Genomic DNA, 20,338 nt, shown 5'->3' on the forward strand with positions numbered 1-20,338 from the left:
CTGTTAGAGAAACAGTCACATATTTGGCACACTAACCCTAAACACCAAATTATATTTCATGTTCAAAAACTTGTCAGCTTTTGTCTTGCTAACCAATTTTTTTCCTGTGACTATTCTGAATCTAGCTTTCATGGTATACTTTCAAACCTGGATTTTTAGGAGCAGTGGATGATTGCAGACCAGATTCTGTGGCCCCACTGTGTTCTTCTTCTCTGGCTGGATTTATATTAGCTTGTCCTTTTCTGATTTTAAAAGACTTTACAGGCACAACGGGCTTAACTTTTTTGGGCTCATCTTTGTTGTTTTCCACACCTGAGACAGAAAAAGGAAAAATATTGCTTCAGCAAGAAGCTGCCTTGGGAGTTGGGAGTTAGTAGGTGGTAGTGCTGCTAAGTTAGTTTGGTTAATGACGTTTTAGGTTAATGTATGCATGCTTACAATGTTTAATCTTTTCTATGTTCACTATTATAACTTTTCATCTGCTAATTAGGACCAGACATGAAGCTTAGGTTGCTGGTGATGAAAAGCTTGTTTCTTAACGTACTTTAAAAATATAGTTTAGACATGAAGCCACAAGTTTATACAAAATTCCAGCAGTCACCAAATGCTAGAAGGAAACTATCAACATTAAAGAAATGAAACCAGTAAGTGCCAAAAATGCAGTACGTTAAACTGCTGCAGTACTTTAGGGTGACTCCATGAACAAAATCCCCACAGATCAGTGTTTCATTTAACACTTTAACTATGATTTAGTTTTAGCGTGATTTAGGCATTTCAGTTATTTCTGTTTTAGTCTATTTTTAGTTGACTGAAAATCTAAAGATTCACTCGACTAAAATATATAGTTTAAAGGTTTGTTTTGTTTTTAGCAGTTTTTGAACTGTGACAAATGTGTCCTTTGTTTATTGCATTTTCATGAGAAACAAGAAACATGGGAGCTACTTGTGCTGTACCATTTGCCAGGGGCAGATCAAATGCTGATTATTCTAACTGCATTACTTCTAAACTGGTCCCACCTTTCTACACAACTTAATTAGTTCTCATTGGACCTCGTTTCTACAGATCTTTTTTGTCATTGACAAAAAATGTCAGTATCATTATCATCATTTTACTTCCCATGCATTCGTTTTTATTTAGTTAACATCTTGTTTTTGTCAGAAAATCAAAGGTGGCTGATAAAAATAAAATGACAATGATTTATTTACAAAATTAACATCTGCACAGACCCCGATAATAAAGTGGTGACCTTAACAAGTGAACTAAAAATGCTGATGGTGCAGTAAACAGTTTGCGTCTTTATAGCTACTGGTTAAAATTTTATGAAGCTTAAAGTCATACATCATTTGATGTGAGGTCACTTTACATGATAGGTAGATGCTACCAGGCCTCGTCTCTTGAACTTGTTTGTGGTGTTGGCAGCTTTTGGAGCATTTTGGTAAATGACTTGTTTGTGGTAACTACACAACCGGATCATCAGCGGTCTCAGCTCTAGTTTTTGTGTGTGTTCTAACATTTTACACTTTATTTAAGCTCAAATAGCAGACATGTGACAGGTAAAGTGTACATGTATGAATATATATAGGACCATGCTTCAAAATATCAACCACATAATTTATTGTCTTAATATGTCATGACATATTAAGACAATAAATTGTCATAACATGGTGACAGGCCCAGCCATTAAACCACTTGTCAGTCAACTGTCTAATTACTTTTGAACCTCTGAAAATGGAGGTGTATGTTTTAAAAAACTTACTGAAATTCTTAAACAGTAATGCAATATGTTTATCCAACCCTTTAAATTAAAGCTGGATGTTTGCATTTCAATCACATCTTGATTGTTTGATTTAACCTTCACTGTGGTGATATGCAGAGGAAAAAATTGCAAAATAATATTTCATGGGCCCAAAAAATAAACTTATGCACCTGAGTGTTTCTTCATACTATTTACTGATTTAAGACAAATACTGTCTGATGCCATCTTCTAAAATGTACATTTTTCTTTACTCTGTTCAATCCTATTAAAGAGCTAATTTTATATTCTCTATGCTTCACTGGATTTAATGTCAAAAAATGTATGTTTGTCTGCCTCTAATATGTTGTCTGTCTGTCTGGATATTTGCCTATTCTTTCCTGATCTTTTGTATGAGGGACTGTATGTATAATGTCAGAGGAGTATTGAAAGGTACTGGTGTTGAATAGTTTTGACATTATGGCACTCCAAGACTACAGACTACATAAAGGCAGTTTCACTTAACTCTTCCTTCCTGGACACCTACACCATCTTATTCACTGTTATCTTTAGATACATGTTTGCTCATTATTTTCATGAAGTCTTTTTCAAAGTGTGACTCTTTCTGTACCAGAAAAACAAAAAAAAAAGCAGTTTATAGCTGTTGTTTCTGCACCTGTTTGATCAGGAACGGTCGGTGGATCTTCCTTCTTTGTCTTGTCATCTGATTCCTTTTCTTTTTGTTTTTCTTCTGTGACCTGTTCTGAGCTGACATCTTTCCCAACAACAGGTGGATTGTTGATCGAAGATGAACTTGGCTGGTTAGCTGAAGAACCATCACCATTTTCAGTAGAACCCTTTGGTTCCTCATCTTCCTGTTGCTCTGATCCTGAAACAAACGGGGGAAAAGTTTAAAAAAAAAATGCACTAGTCTGCTAAAAGATGGTAGTAGGGTTAAATAGTTTGGAGGGAAACTTGGTTTATTCTAAACCAGTCTTTCTCCAGTGAGGTGTAAAAATGGGTCAAGAAAACAAAGAAGCCATTTCCCAATAAATATATTAAAATAAACCAAGTAAAGTAATTTTTAAAGACATATTTTGCATCTAAACTAGGAAATGTTATTGTAATCATCAAAGGATGACGACTGGTTCAAAGAGTAACAAAATCTTTTCAATGCTGGTTTTCAAATTCTTTTTTAGATAACAAAAAGACATTTTCCACTGTCACCCAAATTATGTACAATGCTCCAGACGTTATGATGATGTAGACGTTAATTAATATTAATAAGAATTCTATAATAATATAATCTTTGGTAAAATGAAGAGTAACAAAAAGATTTCTGTATTGTTTTTTTCACATTTCTTCCTGACAATTAAAACTCTTCCAACGTCATCCAAAATATCTATGTGTGAATTTAAAAGGACAAAAATATGTCATATGGATAAAAGGTAAAATCTGCATAATTTTACTTTAAATTATTTAAAATTATTCAAAAATACTCAAAATACAAAAAGCACACTAAACAACAATGAATCATTTTGTCTGTTAGAGAAACAGTCACATATTTGGCACACTAACCCTAAACACCAAATTATATTTCATGTTCAAAAACTTGTCAGCTTTTGTCTTGCTAACCAATTTTTTTCCTGTGACTATTCTGAATCTAGCTTTCATGGTATACTTTCAAACCTGGATTTTTAGGAGCAGTGGATGATTGCAGACCAGATTCTGTGGCCCCACTGTGTTCTTCTTCTCTGGCTGGATTTATATTAGCTTGTCCTTTTCTGATTTTAAAAGACTTTACAGGCACAACGGGCTTAACTTTTTTGGGCTCATCTTTGTTGTTTTCCACACCTGAGACAGAAAAAGGAAAAATATTGCTTCAGCAAGAAGCTGCCTTGGGAGTTGGGAGTTAGTAGGTGGTAGTGCTGCTAAGTTAGTTTGGTTAATGACGTTTTAGGTTAATGTATGCATGCTTACAATGTTTAATCTTTTCTATGTTCACTATTATAACTTTTCATCTGCTAATTAGGACCAGACATGAAGCTTAGGTTGCTGGTGATGAAAAGCTTGTTTCTTAACGTACTTTAAAAATATAGTTTAGACATGAAGCCACAAGTTTATACAAAATTCCAGCAGTCACCAAATGCTAGAAGGAAACTATCAACATTAAAGAAATGAAACCAGTAAGTGCCAAAAATGCAGTACGTTAAACTGCTGCAGTACTTTAGGGTGACTCCATGAACAAAATCCCCACAGATCAGTGTTTCATTTAACACTTTAACTATGATTTAGTTTTAGCGTGATTTAGGCATTTCAGTTATTTCTGTTTTAGTCTATTTTTAGTTGACTGAAAATCTAAAGATTCACTCGACTAAAATATATAGTTTAAAGGTTTGTTTTGTTTTTAGCAGTTTTTGAACTGTGACAAATGTGTCCTTTGTTTATTGCATTTTCATGAGAAACAAGAAACATGGGAGCTACTTGTGCTGTACCATTTGCCAGGGGCAGATCAAATGCTGATTATTCTAACTGCATTACTTCTAAACTGGTCCCACCTTTCTACACAACTTAATTAGTTCTCATTGGACCTCGTTTCTACAGATCTTTTTTGTCATTGACAAAAAATGTCAGTATCATTATCATCATTTTACTTCCCATGCATTCGTTTTTATTTAGTTAACATCTTGTTTTTGTCAGAAAATCAAAGGTGGCTGATAAAAATAAAATGACAATGATTTATTTACAAAATTAACATCTGCACAGACCCCGATAATAAAGTGGTGACCTTAACAAGTGAACTAAAAATGCTGATGGTGCAGTAAACAGTTTGCGTCTTTATAGCTACTGGTTAAAATTTTATGAAGCTTAAAGTCATACATCATTTGATGTGAGGTCACTTTACATGATAGGTAGATGCTACCAGGCCTCGTCTCTTGAACTTGTTTGTGGTGTTGGCAGCTTTTGGAGCATTTTGGTAAATGACTTGTTTGTGGTAACTACACAACCGGATCATCAGCGGTCTCAGCTCTAGTTTTTGTGTGTGTTCTAACATTTTACACTTTATTTAAGCTCAAATAGCAGACATGTGACAGGTAAAGTGTACATGTATGAATATATATAGGACCATGCTTCAAAATATCAACCACATAATTTATTGTCTTAATATGTCATGACATATTAAGACAATAAATTGTCATAACATGGTGACAGGCCCAGCCATTAAACCACTTGTCAGTCAACTGTCTAATTACTTTTGAACCTCTGAAAATGGAGGTGTATGTTTTAAAAAACTTACTGAAATTCTTAAACAGTAATGCAATATGTTCATCCAACCCTTTAAATTAAAGCTGGATGTTTGCATTTCAATCACATCTTGATTGTTTGATTTAACATTCACTGTGGTGATATGCAGAGGAAAAAGTTGCAAAATAATATTTCATGGGCCCAAAAAATAAACTTATGCACCTGAGTGTTTCTTCATACTATTTACTGATTTAAGACAAATACTGTCTGATGCCATCTTCTAAAATGTACATTTTTCTTTACTCTGTTCAATCCTATTAAAGAGCTAATTTTATATTCTCTATGCTTCACTGGATTTAATGTCAAAAAATGTATGTTTGTCTGCCTCTAATATGTTGTCTGTCTGTCTGGATATTTGCCTATTCTTTCCTGATCTTTTGTATGAGGGACTGTATGTATAATGTCAGAGGAGTATTGAAAGGTACTGGTGTTGAATAGTTTTGACATTATGGCACTCCAAGACTACAGACTATATAAAGGCAGTTTCACTTAACTCTTCCTTCCTGGACACCTACACCATCTTATTCACTGTTATCTTTAGATACATGTTTGCTCATTATTTTCATGAAGTCTTTTTCAAAGTGTGACTCTTTCTGTACCAGAAAAACAAAAAAAAAAAGCAGTTTATAGCTGTTGTTTCTGCACCTGTTTGATCAGGAACGGTCGGTGGATCTTCCTTCTTTGTCTTGTCATCTGATTCCTTTTCTTTTTGTTTTTCTTCTGTGACCTGTTCTGAGCTGACATCTTTCCCAACAACAGGTGGATTGTTGATCGAAGATGAACTTGGCTGGTTAGCTGAAGAACCATCACCATTTTCAGTAGAACCCTTTGGTTCCTCATCTTCCTGTTGCTCTGATCCTGAAACAAACGGGGGAAAAGTTTAAAAAAAAAATGCACTAGTCTGCTAAAAGATGGTAGTAGGGTTAAATAGTTTGGAGGGAAACTTGGTTTATTCTAAACCAGTCTTTCTCCAGTGAGGTGTAAAAATGGGTCAAGAAAACAAAGAAGCCATTTCCCAATAAATATATTAAAATAAACCAAGTAAAGTAATTTTTAAAGACATATTTTGCATCTAAACTAGGAAATGTTATTGTAATCATCAAAGGATGACGACTGGTTCAAAGAGTAACAAAATCTTTTCAATGCTGGTTTTCAAATTCTTTTTTAGATAACAAAAAGACATTTTCCACTGTCACCCAAATTATGTACAATGCTCCAGACGTTATGATGATGTAGACGTTAATTAATATTAATAAGAATTCTATAATAATATAATCTTTGGTAAAATGAAGAGTAACAAAAAGATTTCTGTATTGTTTTTTTCACATTTCTTCCTGACAATTAAAACTCTTCCAACGTCATCCAAAATATCTATGTGTGAATTTAAAAGGACAAAAATATGTCATATGGATAAAAGGTAAAATCTGCATAATTTTACTTTAAATTATTTAAAATTATTCAAAAATACTCAAAATACAAAAAGCACACTAAACAACAATGAATCATTTTGTCTGTTAGAGAAACAGTCACATATTTGGCACACTAACCCTAAACACCAAATTATATTTCATGTTCAAAAACTTGTCAGCTTTTGTCTTGCTAACCAATTTTTTTCCTGTGACTATTCTGAATCTAGCTTTCATGGTATACTTTCAAACCTGGATTTTTAGGAGCAGTGGATGATTGCAGACCAGATTCTGTGGCCCCACTGTGTTCTTCTTCTCTGGCTGGATTTATATTAGCTTGTCCTTTTCTGATTTTAAAAGACTTTACAGGCACAACGGGCTTAACTTTTTTGGGCTCATCTTTGTTGTTTTCCACACCTGAGACAGAAAAAGGAAAAATATTGCTTCAGCAAGAAGCTGCCTTGGGAGTTGGGAGTTAGTAGGTGGTAGTGCTGCTAAGTTAGTTTGGTTAATGACGTTTTAGGTTAATGTATGCATGCTTACAATGTTTAATCTTTTCTATGTTCACTATTATAACTTTTCATCTGCTAATTAGGACCAGACATGAAGCTTAGGTTGCTGGTGATGAAAAGCTTGTTTCTTAACGTACTTTAAAAATATAGTTTAGACATGAAGCCACAAGTTTATACAAAATTCCAGCAGTCACCAAATGCTAGAAGGAAACTATCAACATTAAAGAAATGAAACCAGTAAGTGCCAAAAATGCAGTACGTTAAACTGCTGCAGTACTTTAGGGTGACTCCATGAACAAAATCCCCACAGATCAGTGTTTCATTTAACACTTTAACTATGATTTAGTTTTAGCGTGATTTAGGCATTTCAGTTATTTCTGTTTTAGTCTATTTTTAGTTGACTGAAAATCTAAAGATTCACTCGACTAAAATATATAGTTTAAAGGTTTGTTTTGTTTTTACCAGTTTTTGAACTGTGACAAATGTGTCCTTTGTTTATTGCATTTTCATGAGAAACAAGAAACATGGGAGCTACTTGTGCTGTACCATTTGCCAGGGGCAGATCAAATGCTGATTATTCTAACTGCATTACTTCTAAACTGGTCCCACCTTTCTACACAACTTAATTAGTTCTCATTGGACCTCGTTTCTACAGATCTTTTTTGTCATTGACAAAAAATGTCAGTATCATTATCATCATTTTACTTCCCATGCATTCGTTTTTATTTAGTTAACATCTTGTTTTTGTCAGAAAATCAAAGGTGGCTGATAAAAATAAAATGACAATGATTTATTTACAAAATTAACATCTGCACAGACCCCGATAATAAAGTGGTGACCTTAACAAGTGAACTAAAAATGCTGATGGTGCAGTAAACAGTTTGCGTCTTTATAGCTACTGGTTAAAATTTTATGAAGCTTAAAGTCATACATCATTTGATGTGAGGTCACTTTACATGATAGGTAGATGCTACCAGGCCTCGTCTCTTGAACTTGTTTGTGGTGTTGGCAGCTTTTGGAGCATTTTGGTAAATGACTTGTTTGTGGTAACTACACAACCGGATCATCAGCGGTCTCAGCTCTAGTTTTTGTGTGTGTTCTAACATTTTACACTTTATTTAAGCTCAAATAGCAGACATGTGACAGGTAAAGTGTACATGTATGAATATATATAGGACCATGCTTCAAAATATCAACCACATAATTTATTGTCTTAATATGTCATGACATATTAAGACAATAAATTGTCATAACATGGTGACAGGCCCAGCCATTAAACCACTTGTCAGTCAACTGTCTAATTACTTTTGAACCTCTGAAAATGGAGGTGTATGTTTTAAAAAACTTACTGAAATTCTTAAACAGTAATGCAATATGTTTATCCAACCCTTTAAATTAAAGCTGGATGTTTGCATTTCAATCACATCTTGATTGTTTGATTTAACATTCACTGTGGTGATATGCAGAGGAAAAAATTGCAAAATAATATTTCATGGGCCCAAAAAATAAACTTATGCACCTGAGTGTTTCTTCATACTATTTACTGATTTAAGACAAATACTGTCTGATGCCATCTTCTAAAATGTACATTTTTCTTTACTCTGTTCAATCCTATTAAAGAGCTAATTTTATATTCTCTATGCTTCACTGGATTTAATGTCAAAAAATGTATGTTTGTCTGCCTCTAATATGTTGTCTGTCTGTCTGGATATTTGCCTATTCTTTCCTGATCTTTTGTATGAGGGACTGTATGTATAATGTCAGAGGAGTATTGAAAGGTACTGGTGTTGAATAGTTTTGACATTATGGCACTCCAAGACTACAGACTACATAAAGGCAGTTTCACTTAACTCTTCCTTCCTGGACACCTACACCATCTTATTCACTGTTATCTTTAGATACATGTTTGCTCATTATTTTCATGAAGTCTTTTTCAAAGTGTGACTCTTTCTGTACCAGAAAAACAAAAAAAAAAGCAGTTTATAGCTGTTGTTTCTGCACCTGTTTGATCAGGAACGGTCGGTGGATCTTCCTTCTTTGTCTTGTCATCTGATTCCTTTTCTTTTTGTTTTTCTTCTGTGACCTGTTCTGAGCTGACATCTTTCCCAACAACAGGTGGATTGTTGATCGAAGATGAACTTGGCTGGTTAGCTGAAGAACCATCACCATTTTCAGTAGAACCCTTTGGTTCCTCATCTTCCTGTTGCTCTGATCCTGAAACAAACGGGGGAAAAGTTTAAAAAAAAAATGCACTAGTCTGCTAAAAGATGGTAGTAGGGTTAAATAGTTTGGAGGGAAACTTGGTTTATTCTAAACCAGTCTTTCTCCAGTGAGGTGTAAAAATGGGTCAAGAAAACAAAGAAGCCATTTCCCAATAAATATATTAAAATAAACCAAGTAAAGTAATTTTTAAAGACATATTTTGCATCTAAACTAGGAAATGTTATTGTAATCATCAAAGGATGACGACTGGTTCAAAGAGTAACAAAATCTTTTCAATGCTGGTTTTCAAATTCTTTTTTAGATAACAAAAAGACATTTTCCACTGTCACCCAAATTATGTACAATGCTCCAGACGTTATGATGATGTAGACGTTAATTAATATTAATAAGAATTCTATAATAATATAATCTTTGGTAAAATGAAGAGTAACAAAAAGATTTCTGTATTGTTTTTTTCACATTTCTTCCTGACAATTAAAACTCTTCCAACGTCATCCAAAATATCTATGTGTGAATTTAAAAGGACAAAAATATGTCATATGGATAAAAGGTAAAATCTGCATAATTTTACTTTAAATTATTTAAAATTATTCAAAAATACTCAAAATACAAAAAGCACACTAAACAACAATGAATCATTTTGTCTGTTAGAGAAACAGTCACATATTTGGCACACTAACCCTAAACACCAAATTATATTTCATGTTCAAAAACTTGTCAGCTTTTGTCTTGCTAACCAATTTTTTTCCTGTGACTATTCTGAATCTAGCTTTCATGGTATACTTTCAAACCTGGATTTTTAGGAGCAGTGGATGATTGCAGACCAGATTCTGTGGCCCCACTGTGTTCTTCTTCTCTGGCTGGATTTATATTAGCTTGTCCTTTTCTGATTTTAAAAGACTTTACAGGCACAACGGGCTTAACTTTTTTGGGCTCATCTTTGTTGTTTTCCACACCTGAGACAGAAAAGGGAAAAATATTGCTTCAGCAAGAAGCTGCCTTGGGAGTTGGGAGTTAGTAGGTGGTAGTGCTGCTAAGTTAGTTTGGTTAATGACGTTTTAGGTTAATGTATGCATGCTTACAATGTTTAATCTTTTCCATGTTCACTATTATAACTTTTCATCTGCTAATTAGGACCAGACATGAAGCTTAGGTTGCTGGTGATGAAAAGCTTGTTTCTTAACGTACTTTAAAAATATAGTTTAGACATGAAGCCACAAGTTTATACAAAATTCCAGCAGTCACCAAATGCTAGAAGGAAACTATCAACATTAAAGAAATGAAACCAGTAAGTGCCAAAAATGCAGTACGTTAAACTGCTGCAGTACTTTAGGGTGACTCCATGAACAAAATCCCCACAGATCAGTGTTTCATTTAACACTTTAACTTTGATTTAGTTTTAGCGTGATTTAGGCATTTCAGTTATTTCTGTTTTAGTCTATTTTTAGTTGACTGAAAATCTAAAGATTCACTCGACTAAAATATATAGTTTAAAGGTTTGTTTTGTTTTTACCAGTTTTTGAACTGTGACAAATGTGTCCTTTGTTTATTGCATTTTCATGAGAAACAAGAAACATGGGAGCTACTTGTGCTGTACCATTTGCCAGGGGCAGATCAAATGCTGATCATTCTAACTGCATTACTTCTAAACTGGTCCCACCTTTCTACACAACTTAATTAGTTCTCATTGGACCTCGTTTCTACAGATCTTTTTTGTCATTGACAAAAAATGTCAGTATCATTATCATCATTTTACTTCCCATGCATTCGTTTTTATTTAGTTAACATCTTGTTTTTGTCAGAAAATCAAAGGTGGCTGATAAAAATAAATGTGTTGTAAATGGTCTGATTCTTATATGGCGCTTTTCTACTCTCCCGGAGTACTCAAAGCGCTCTATACAACATCCCTCATTCACCCATTCACACAAGCGCAACTAATAAACATTCACACACATTCACACTCTGATGAATGCATCGGAGGGCAATTTGGGGTTAATATCTTGCCCAAGGATATTGCAGACTGGGAAAGCTAGGAATCGAACCACCAACCTTCCAATCAGTAGCTGATCTGCTCTGCCACCTGAGCCACAGCCACCCCATTTGTAAACCACTGATTTGTAAACACGCAAATCAGTCCATGCATGATTACATTGCCCCACCCATCAAAAGTCTGCGCATGCGCCAAACTATCGCCCATCTGCAATTGTTGGACTGATGATTGCCGGTTGGAAAAGTTTTACATATCGCCCAACCTTAGTTATTACTACTGTCTTTATGCATGCTCAATCATCAAGGTATGTAGAACCCAAAAAGTTGATTCTGTTCATGTGGACGCAGCATTTTCAGTGGGAGAAATGTTTTGTCACTCATCCAAGTGACTTCTTCAGTCTCAGCTGACTGCAGGTTTTCCCAATCTTAAACAGTACATTACTTCAATAGCTGAACTGAATAGAATTGTTCATTCAGTGGGCTGGTTTCAGTTGTCTCCGACTGAAAACACTACGTCCAGATGAATAGAATAAACCTATTGGGTTATTACCACTGTTTCTGCACTCAGAAATGGTGGACACACTCTTTTTTCACCTGAGCCAATTGATTGATTTTCTTTCTTTATTCCAGGGGCCTGTTGTGAGTTGACATCTTCCGCAGCAACAGGTGCCTCGTTGTTCAAAGGAGAATTTGGCTGGACTGCAGAAGGACAAATACCATTTTCAAGTGAAACCGGTGTTTGCTCATCTGCCCTTTTCTCTGACTCTGAAAGAAACGGTAAAAAGAGCTTTGGACTAAACCAATCTTAAAAATTTGTCAAGAAAGTCAAGAAGCCATTTCCCAAGAAAACAACGGTGTGACTCTTTTTGTATCAGGAAAAACAAAAGTAGTTTATTGTTGTTGATTCTGCACCTGTCTGTTTAGAAATGGTGTTTGTCATGTCATCTGATTTACTGTCTTCTTTTTTCCTATTATCTTCCACTTCATTTTCTATAGAGACTGGATCTGAGATGGCAGAGAGAGAGAGAGAGAGAGATAATAAAACAAGTTGTTTTCCCCAAAAAGTTGGTTATTATATTTCACTGGTTCAGTCAATTAGCATGAGTGGAAAAACAACAATTACCTATTAGTCCTTGTTCAATGTTTTGAACAATCTTCTTCACTGTAAGGAATGAATTACAAACAGAAAAAAATGAATCTACTGCAATATCATACCACTGATCAGTGATTATAAATAACAAAAACATTTTTGAAAAAAATAATCTTGAAAACTTCTCATCTTGTGTGGCTTTCACCATTAGGAGGCATTTAGATGGCTTAAAGCAGTGGTTCCCAAACCTTTTTTGCTAGGCCCCCCTTTGTTTTACAAGAAAAATGTCCCCCCCCCCCCCGCGCGCACACACACGCACGCACAAACACATCCTCCAACCATACACACCCATATTTTGCTCCATTGCGGATAAGCAAATACAAGTAAACTGCAAATAAATTACAGGTAGTAATAAAATAAACTACTAACTCTGTTATGCTACGTCCACACCTACATGGGTATTTTTGAAAACGCAGCTGTTTCGTCCACACGTAAACGGCGTTTTGAATCACCGAAAATGGAGATTTTTTAAAACTCCTTTTTTGCGTTTAAGTGTGGACGAGGATTACAGAGTTCGTCACGCAACGTCAAAGGTATGTGCCTTTTTTCATGTCACGCTGTGCGCCACGTTGCGGTTTATGTGAGATGAATTGCAGAATGGCAGATAGAGACAAAATACTGTTACTTATGAGGGGCCGTACAAGCCAAAATTCATTCTTTCACGCTCACACACATACATTCTTCTTTCACATACATATACTTTCACTCTCACATAGTTTTATTTTAATTTTTATATTTAGATATTTTTGTTCTCATGTTTACACATATTTAGCACACACATTGCAATATTGTGCTCTCTTATACATGTATTTTAATCTACATATTTACAAATTTTCACTCTAACATACATGCATTTTCATTTATGCATTCCTACATTTTTCTCTCATTTACATGCATTCAATATGCATTTAATCTCACAAATAATATATGTATGTAAGAAGAGAATGCATACATGTCTGAAGAAAATATATGTATGCAAGAGAATAATGTATGTGAATGAAAGAGTATAGTGGAAACGGAAGGCTGGGTGTCTGTACCGCTGTGATTGGCTGAGAAGCACGCGCGGGTCACTTTCAAGTGTCTGACAGCATGGAGGGGGGAGAAGAAACTCGAGTTCTTCAGCAAGCTATCGGGGTGTTAAGAAAGATTTTATCATCTCCTGAAACGGTCACATCGTTGTCCTTATTAAGCAATGGCTGGCTAGGTTACGATTAGCTGTACTCCAGGTGCATCAGCTGCATTTTTAGTAAGTGTCTTCTTATAGCTGCCGTTTTGGGTTTTTTTTTTTCAGAATATTTCCATATAACTGTGACCTGCTTTGTTTATTATAGGGAGAGACGGTGAAAATAAAAGGTACACAAGGTAATGTTATGTGTCAGCTTATACATATTATACTAATCTAGATATGTCTTCTACACGGAAGGTCAGTCTTGATAAATCAATGCAAATAAATGTCTGCAACAGTAAATCAGCTACGTATTTATAGGGCCACCTTGTGTCTTCCTTTTATATTTTATTTTCCCTTGCTGTAAGAGCTCTGTAACACCGAAATTTCTTATCTGTGGGATAATAAAGGTTTATTCTATTCTATTCTATTCTATTTGGTCCATGCCACCTATCCACCTGCAATGAATGACTTCATAGAAATTAAGTCCAGCCAACACAAGGTGAAAACTAATCCTTGTCAACTGTATCTGCTAGGAAAATGCTAAAGATGTTTAAAAACTGTAGTGTGGTGAGCTTCAGTGCAGTACCTAACACAAAATTATGTATTTAATAAGGTGACAAACTGAAAAACTGAGCTTAGCAGGGGAGAAAAGTGGATACATGTGAACTCAGACATCAGCAGCAAGATTGGAAAAACTGCAGAAACTTTCTAAGCAATTTACTAAGACAACTTACTAAGCTAAAGAATTTTGATAGTGTGTAACTGGTAAAGATTTTTTTTCCAAGTACTAGTTTGGTACATATGCTGTTTTCTAAAAAGTATGGAAATTAATCACAAGTAAGTCCTAGTCATGACCATACACATAAAGATAACTGTTGAAGTTTTATTTTTGATACTACTTCTAATCTTACTATTTTTAATCAATGTATTTCTGCACAAAAATATTTTTTTCTAACAAACTGTCTGCATCTTCTGTCTTTTAATCACTCAGCTGAAGCAAAGAATAGATTACATGAACCAGAAACACAACACACACACACACATACACACAGAGAGAGTGAGATACACTTTTCTGGCTTTTACGCTTCTTCACTGAAGCTAAAATTTGCGTATAAAACACTCCAAATCAGAGAACTGGAAAAACATTGAGCTACTTTTACTTTTACCTTTTCCAGTGTGTGGGTCCAACTTCTTGTGTTTTTCATCTTTGTGATCATAATTCACAGTTTCTTCCAAATGGCGAAGCCGTTGGGAAGAGGGCTTTGTCTCTCTTCTATGAAGAAGAGGCTCTGATGGTTGATCAGATTCATGATCTGAAATAGATGGAAATATCTTATATCTTAATAACTTACAGTTAAGAAAGAAAAGCATCCCAGAATAAAGACCTTTCATGCTTAATGGTAATTAATAACTAATACAAAATCAAAAATTTCCATTCATTCATTGAACTTTATTGACCCCGAAGAAAATTATTTAAAAGAAAAAATTAAAAGAAAAAATCATTTTCTTCCCAGGTAACCTCTTCATTGTTTATCTCAACAAAGTTGAAATAATCAGCTGATTATCCCCATTGGTCTAGTTATAGACCATTTATCATTTCTTCATTATTTAGGATTTTTTTTTTAAAGAGTGCTCATTTAACCTTCTTTTTTGCTGAGTTAGTTCATACATGTAAAATGTATGGTATTAATAAATTCCTCTAAAATCATTGATAACAGGTGATATTAAAATGATAACAGGTTTTAGGCCTTTGTCCGTTTGTTGTTCAGAACACCGCTGCAGAACACTGCATAATTGTCTCTCATCACTGAATTGTAAAAGTAATCATTAAATTAATGACGTCAAAAATATTTGTCACTAACAAAACAAAACACACAAGATTAGACATTTTTCCTTACCACTATGTGGCTGTTCCGCAGCTGTTTTCTCCTTTTTTGCAAAACATGCTGGAATCAAGAAAAAGGAGAAATAATAATAAATACGGAATGTGATTTCTTTCTTAAGTTACACTATGAAGGTTAAAGTCACTTAAACACAGAGGTTTTCAACAATACTCCACATAAATACATTTATAAATATCCAATTAGTATTTAGATCGCCAAATAAAAAAAACATCAGTCCAGTAGAATGTATTATACTATCAAGTCAAGTCTGTTAACCTTATGTTACATACAGGATATACAGTTTCTCTGAATCTACCATATATCCTGTGTATCACTTGGTTTGTCATGATAAGTTAGTATTTTTGGACCCATTCCTCTCAAGAAGTTTTCATTTCTTAAACTGTTGTTGTTTTATTTTACCTTTATGCTTTACTGCACAGAACACTGCACCCAAAACACACAAGAGTAGTGCTATCACGCCAATAATCAGTCCAGTAATGAGTCCAGCTGAGGCTCCAACTGCACAGAAACAAAGAATTCCAAATAGAACAACTTCCATAACAGTCAAACACATTTCCAATGCAGTTATATTTCCATAAAACCAGAGGTTTTAGACAACATGAACACTGCAGTCTCCCTTATTACCAAATGGATATGTATATGAATTTTCAAACATGCAATTAATAAAATATCTTTTTTCCACTAATATAATTGATAACACAGTAGGTTGTGCACTCTGCACATCATTGTCCAGGTATATTGTTATTTTTATTACAGTAAAGTTAACAGAAAACTGCATTCTTTGAGATTAAAGTCACTGTTATTATCAGTGCAGTAGTTTAGGTGTTGTTTCCCAATTAAACCAGTGGCCTTTGGTGGGATAAGCCCTAGAAGGGTCTTAACACACTGATAAAAGCAGTTTGTATCAAATGGTTTCTGAAAATGCCCAATTCAATCCATTAATTACAGCTAATTAGTAAAATCTTACCAGGGTAGCAATCCTTTGCAGTGAATATAGCTATTTCTTTGGACAATTGGTTGCTCGCAGTACAGCTGTATACTTTATCATCATGTTCTGTCCCTAGAGGTATCGATAATATCTGGCCAGGCTGAATTTTTCCAGGTTGGCTCCACGTGTAGTTTAAGGATTGTGATGAGTCTGCAGAGCACTTCAGTGTGGCTTCACTTCCTGATTTGTCAGAGCTGCTGCCATCGCTCATGTTACAGGTTATGGTGGGCTTGGTCACTGTGTCTATATACATACACAAATACAAAAAAGCAAATCTGAAATTAAAATGCATAAAAAGTAAATCTTCTGACAATATATATTGCATAGACTTGCAAATGTATTCATGAATTAATACAATCATCTGGTGTATCATCATGTTGCTGTCAATTATCCAAGTGTGAATAAGGCTAAATCATTTCAAGCTGATGCTTGTTTAATAATTTACTGGCCCTGAGTTTGAGATATAAACTCACCAGCTTCTGGTTTGAGGCTGAGGAAGCTAAGGCTGGACTGTCAACAAAACATTTGGTTTGAAAATGCATAATAGCAGCTTGTATATGACACTACCTTAATATTAATTAGAATTACAATCCAATGTAGGTTAAGTATATACTGTGTTAGGCTGCTTAGCAAATAACTAACTAGCTTTCTAAAGGGCAGAGTCTCTCTGAACCAAATATGAGTAGAATAAAATGCCCGATAAGTGACTAATTAAGAGATAAGCTGTTGTTATCATGATGAGCTGTGGGACGTTTTGGTGGAAGCACCAAGAGCTTTTATCCTTAAGGTACAATGCAACAATAGAGAAAGCATTCATAATCCTTCAGAATAAAAGCATATGTATCATATTTTTTACAGTTATGAAAGTCAGAAGCAGAGTTAACTAATTGGTGTTCAGCTGAAAATTTAATGTAGCTACAAATAGAACTAATAATTTGCCAGAATAGGTATAAAAAACAGTTGAATAGTTTAATTAGAAATGTATGATGTACAATCAGTACAATATAGAATTACCTGTTACTCCACATCACTGATGTTTGTTTTATAAAAGTGACTCGGGTTTTTTTGTTTTTTGTTTTAGAAATTATAAAAGAAAAACTTTTTTATCCACAAGTTCAAATGTTAAATAATATTAAAAACAACAATAATAAAATATATATTCACCAGTGATCTGTTTCATCTGTTCAACGAAAAAACAAAATGCACTGACCTTCTGGAAAGCTTTTTTTTTCAGCCTTGTACACATATCAACTACAATTTCATTTCATACTCTGACTGCCTTCACTCAAAATTCAATGAAGATTTTAAACCAGATTCCAGTAAAGTAAAATCTTTTGACAAGTCTGCAACAAGAGTTCCTCCAGCCTTCCAAGCTGCTACTATGCTTCATTTTAAGTGCTTTAGCTCCTGGGCAGTGTTTGGTTTGGCTGATGTATATATTAATGTGTGTTGGGTGAATGAGACTTAATAGAAAGCGTAACAGAAAGCATAATAAAAAAGCGCTTTTGTTGCTCATATTGAATAGGAAATTGGAAGTACTACTCCAATTGTCATTATGACGTATTTGTTTGGCTAGAACATGATTTCATATTTACACTGTTAGACAAACACATGTCCACAGATATGTGAGCAATTTCACTTTAATGCACACTTATAAACCATGATTTTTATTGATCAGTGTTCTGCATTAAATATCAACTGTAATCACAAAGAGATCCAATATTTTGTAGCTGCATAACATGGAGTTTTTCTGTAATGAAAGTACATTTTATGCATGCATTTCAGTCATGTATACAATATTTATTGCAATAGGTTAGAGTTAGTATAGCAACGCATAAGCATATAGAACACGGATGTCATTGTTAGTTATTAAAAAGGTAGTATAAAATGAACTTACCTAGGACCTTCAATTCAAAGTTAAGACGAATAACACCACTTTCCTTTCCCGCATCCAATTCATATTGTCCACTGTCACTGTGTGTCAGTTGGTTGATTTCCAGGTCTGCAGAGCCCCAGTCGAGGGTGACCCTCTTTTGAAATTGACTGTATTCAATTTGCTCTTTGCCATCAAATTGTACCACTTTATTCCCATTGTGTTTCCACAGAATGTCATCAAGGCGGTCTCTGATATCCGTCCTGAAGTTGACTGTCTCACCCACGAGTCCATATTGTGTTTTCTGTTTTCCAGCAACTAGAAAACAGAAAAGTGAAGAAAGACGCAAAATACAAATAATTTAGACTATTATGAACATCACAGGCATGGTGACAGCTCAGTATCAAGACTTCAGCAATATACGCCAACATGCTAGTACAGCATATACAATTCTATATGCTTTTATATGATCCATATATAATTGAATCTCATTTTATTAGATGAAATATTTTATTTAATACCTTTCAATGAAAGTGTTTAAATAGTACTTACTAGAAATATCTGTCAATGCTGAAGTTCAAAAGATAAATTGTTAAAAGAGTTAACAAGATTTTTTTTAAAAATATGATTAAAGACAAGTCAGCATGTAAACTTTACAAAGTTTACATGCTGACTTCTAAACATTGTACAGTGAGAGGTAGCTAAAAGAAATGGACATATCTAAAAATCAGATGTAAGGACATGTTATGTGCCATGAGGATTGCGCTACAAATGTAAATGAAACCAGAAAAACCTACCACATGAGAAAATAATGGAAGACCAAAAATATTTTACCTCAGAAATCAGGAATATTAAAAAGACTAACACTGAAATGCTTAATGTCTAATAAAGTCTAATGTTTCTTAAATGAAAAAAAATGAGGTTGAATGAGCTTTCATATGTGAGACTGAAAATTAAAATCCTGGTCAAAAACAATACCAAGGACTGATTTAAAGACTGAGCTTCACAGAGAAGCTGTCAGGGCCAAACACAAAAACCTCAGTTTTTTTCAGAATTGAGATGCAGGAAATGTGATGACATCCAAATTGAAATAGCAGTGAAGCATTCATTGGGGTAGGAGAGGCTATCGAGGTTAAGCTTAACACAGAAGTACAGGTTTGTAAGGAGCTCTCTGAGTATTCTCAATATATCAATCAATCGGCCACTGTAATAAACATAATAAATACTGAGAAGAATCCCTTTCTATTTCCACAGTGATGAATGTATTGGTGTATTTTCCACTTAAGAAGGTCAGAAACAGGGGGGGCAAATTATAGCTGCACAAATCACAGTCACTCCACAGACGTCTGTTATCTCTATGCACAAAATGTTTCATACCTGCAGACTAGTCAAGCTTTAAAAAAAAATTACCTGGGCAGGAATTAAACATTCAAAAAACCAGTAGGAAATAGCAGTCATACCCGAGTCTCGCCTTTCTCAATAAGTTTGGGTCATGGGCGTTGAACACTTAATATGGCATAGAGTATGAACAAATCAGTGTGCGCATACTAAACGTTAAACGTTTTCTTCGCGTTTAACTGCTCTGCTTTAGTGCCAGGCTGCTTTTACAACTTGCAAGCAGCTGGCCTTTGTGTTAATGTGTTTAACTACACATTAATGTAAGCAACATTCCTGTGAAGCTTTTTTTTCCACGATATAAACTATGTTAAACTGTGAATTACAATAACTTACAGTTTACAAGTTGGTGAGAAAATACTGAGTCGTTGTGGCACACCTTAATCTCTGCCTGGTGTCCTCAGTCGGACCTGTGTGACGAGGTCTTGTGCACTACACATTCACACAGAAAAGTATCGAACCTATCAAGTTCCGGCTATTCAAACTCACCTGCCGAGGAGGTAAGGATCCAAACGGCGAGGAAATAACAATAAATCATTTCTAAACCGTCTGAAAAGGCAGTAATGTCGCCTCCGTCCCTTATTTAGGGATACTTTCACTTTCTTCTCCCAGCTAAATCAGTCTCTTCTTATCGAACAAGTCTGTGTTGGCCCACAGCCTACCAATCTATTCACAGCACCTGCATCTAAACC

At 34.7% G+C, this 20,338-nt stretch overlaps 1 protein-coding gene across 9 annotated transcripts in view; it reads right to left on the bottom strand.

The window, feature by feature from the left end:
* LOC146370709 (uncharacterized) overlaps positions 1-20,269 on the bottom strand; it is a 33,532-nt gene extending 13,263 nt beyond the window's left edge. For 3 of the 9 annotated variants that reach the window (XM_084908045.1, XM_084908043.1, XM_084908040.1), the window contains exons 1-16: positions 20,136-20,269; positions 18,276-18,569; positions 16,358-16,621; positions 15,790-15,888; positions 15,385-15,432; positions 14,653-14,799; positions 12,292-12,330; positions 12,081-12,173; positions 11,763-11,933; positions 9,971-10,135; positions 8,958-9,170; positions 6,697-6,861; positions 5,684-5,896; positions 3,422-3,586; positions 2,409-2,621; positions 148-312 (exon numbers count right to left, since the gene is read on the bottom strand). In XM_084908045.1, the coding sequence (XP_084764171.1) occupies positions 148-312; positions 2,409-2,621; positions 3,422-3,586; positions 5,684-5,896; positions 6,697-6,861; positions 8,958-9,170; positions 9,971-10,135; positions 11,763-11,933; positions 12,081-12,173; positions 12,292-12,330; positions 14,653-14,799; positions 15,385-15,432; positions 15,790-15,888; positions 16,358-16,621; positions 18,276-18,569; positions 20,136-20,184 (2,503 nt within the window). In that variant the 5' untranslated portion in view covers positions 20,185-20,269. The remainder of the gene's footprint in view (positions 1-147; positions 313-2,408; positions 2,622-3,421; positions 3,587-5,683; positions 5,897-6,696; positions 6,862-8,957; positions 9,171-9,970; positions 10,136-11,762; positions 11,934-12,080; positions 12,174-12,291; positions 12,331-14,652; positions 14,800-15,384; positions 15,433-15,789; positions 15,889-16,357; positions 16,622-18,275; positions 18,570-20,135) is intronic. The other 6 variants (XM_084908037.1, XM_084908038.1, XM_084908042.1 and 3 more) reach the window with 5 other exon arrangements.
* Positions 20,270-20,338: the final 69 nt, after the last annotated feature.

This window comes from Perissodus microlepis, chromosome 16 (genome assembly GCF_051167445.1).
Source record: "Perissodus microlepis isolate ML-2025 ecotype Zambia chromosome 16, ASM5116744v1, whole genome shotgun sequence".
Lineage (NCBI taxonomy): Eukaryota > Metazoa > Chordata > Actinopteri > Cichliformes > Cichlidae > Perissodus > Perissodus microlepis.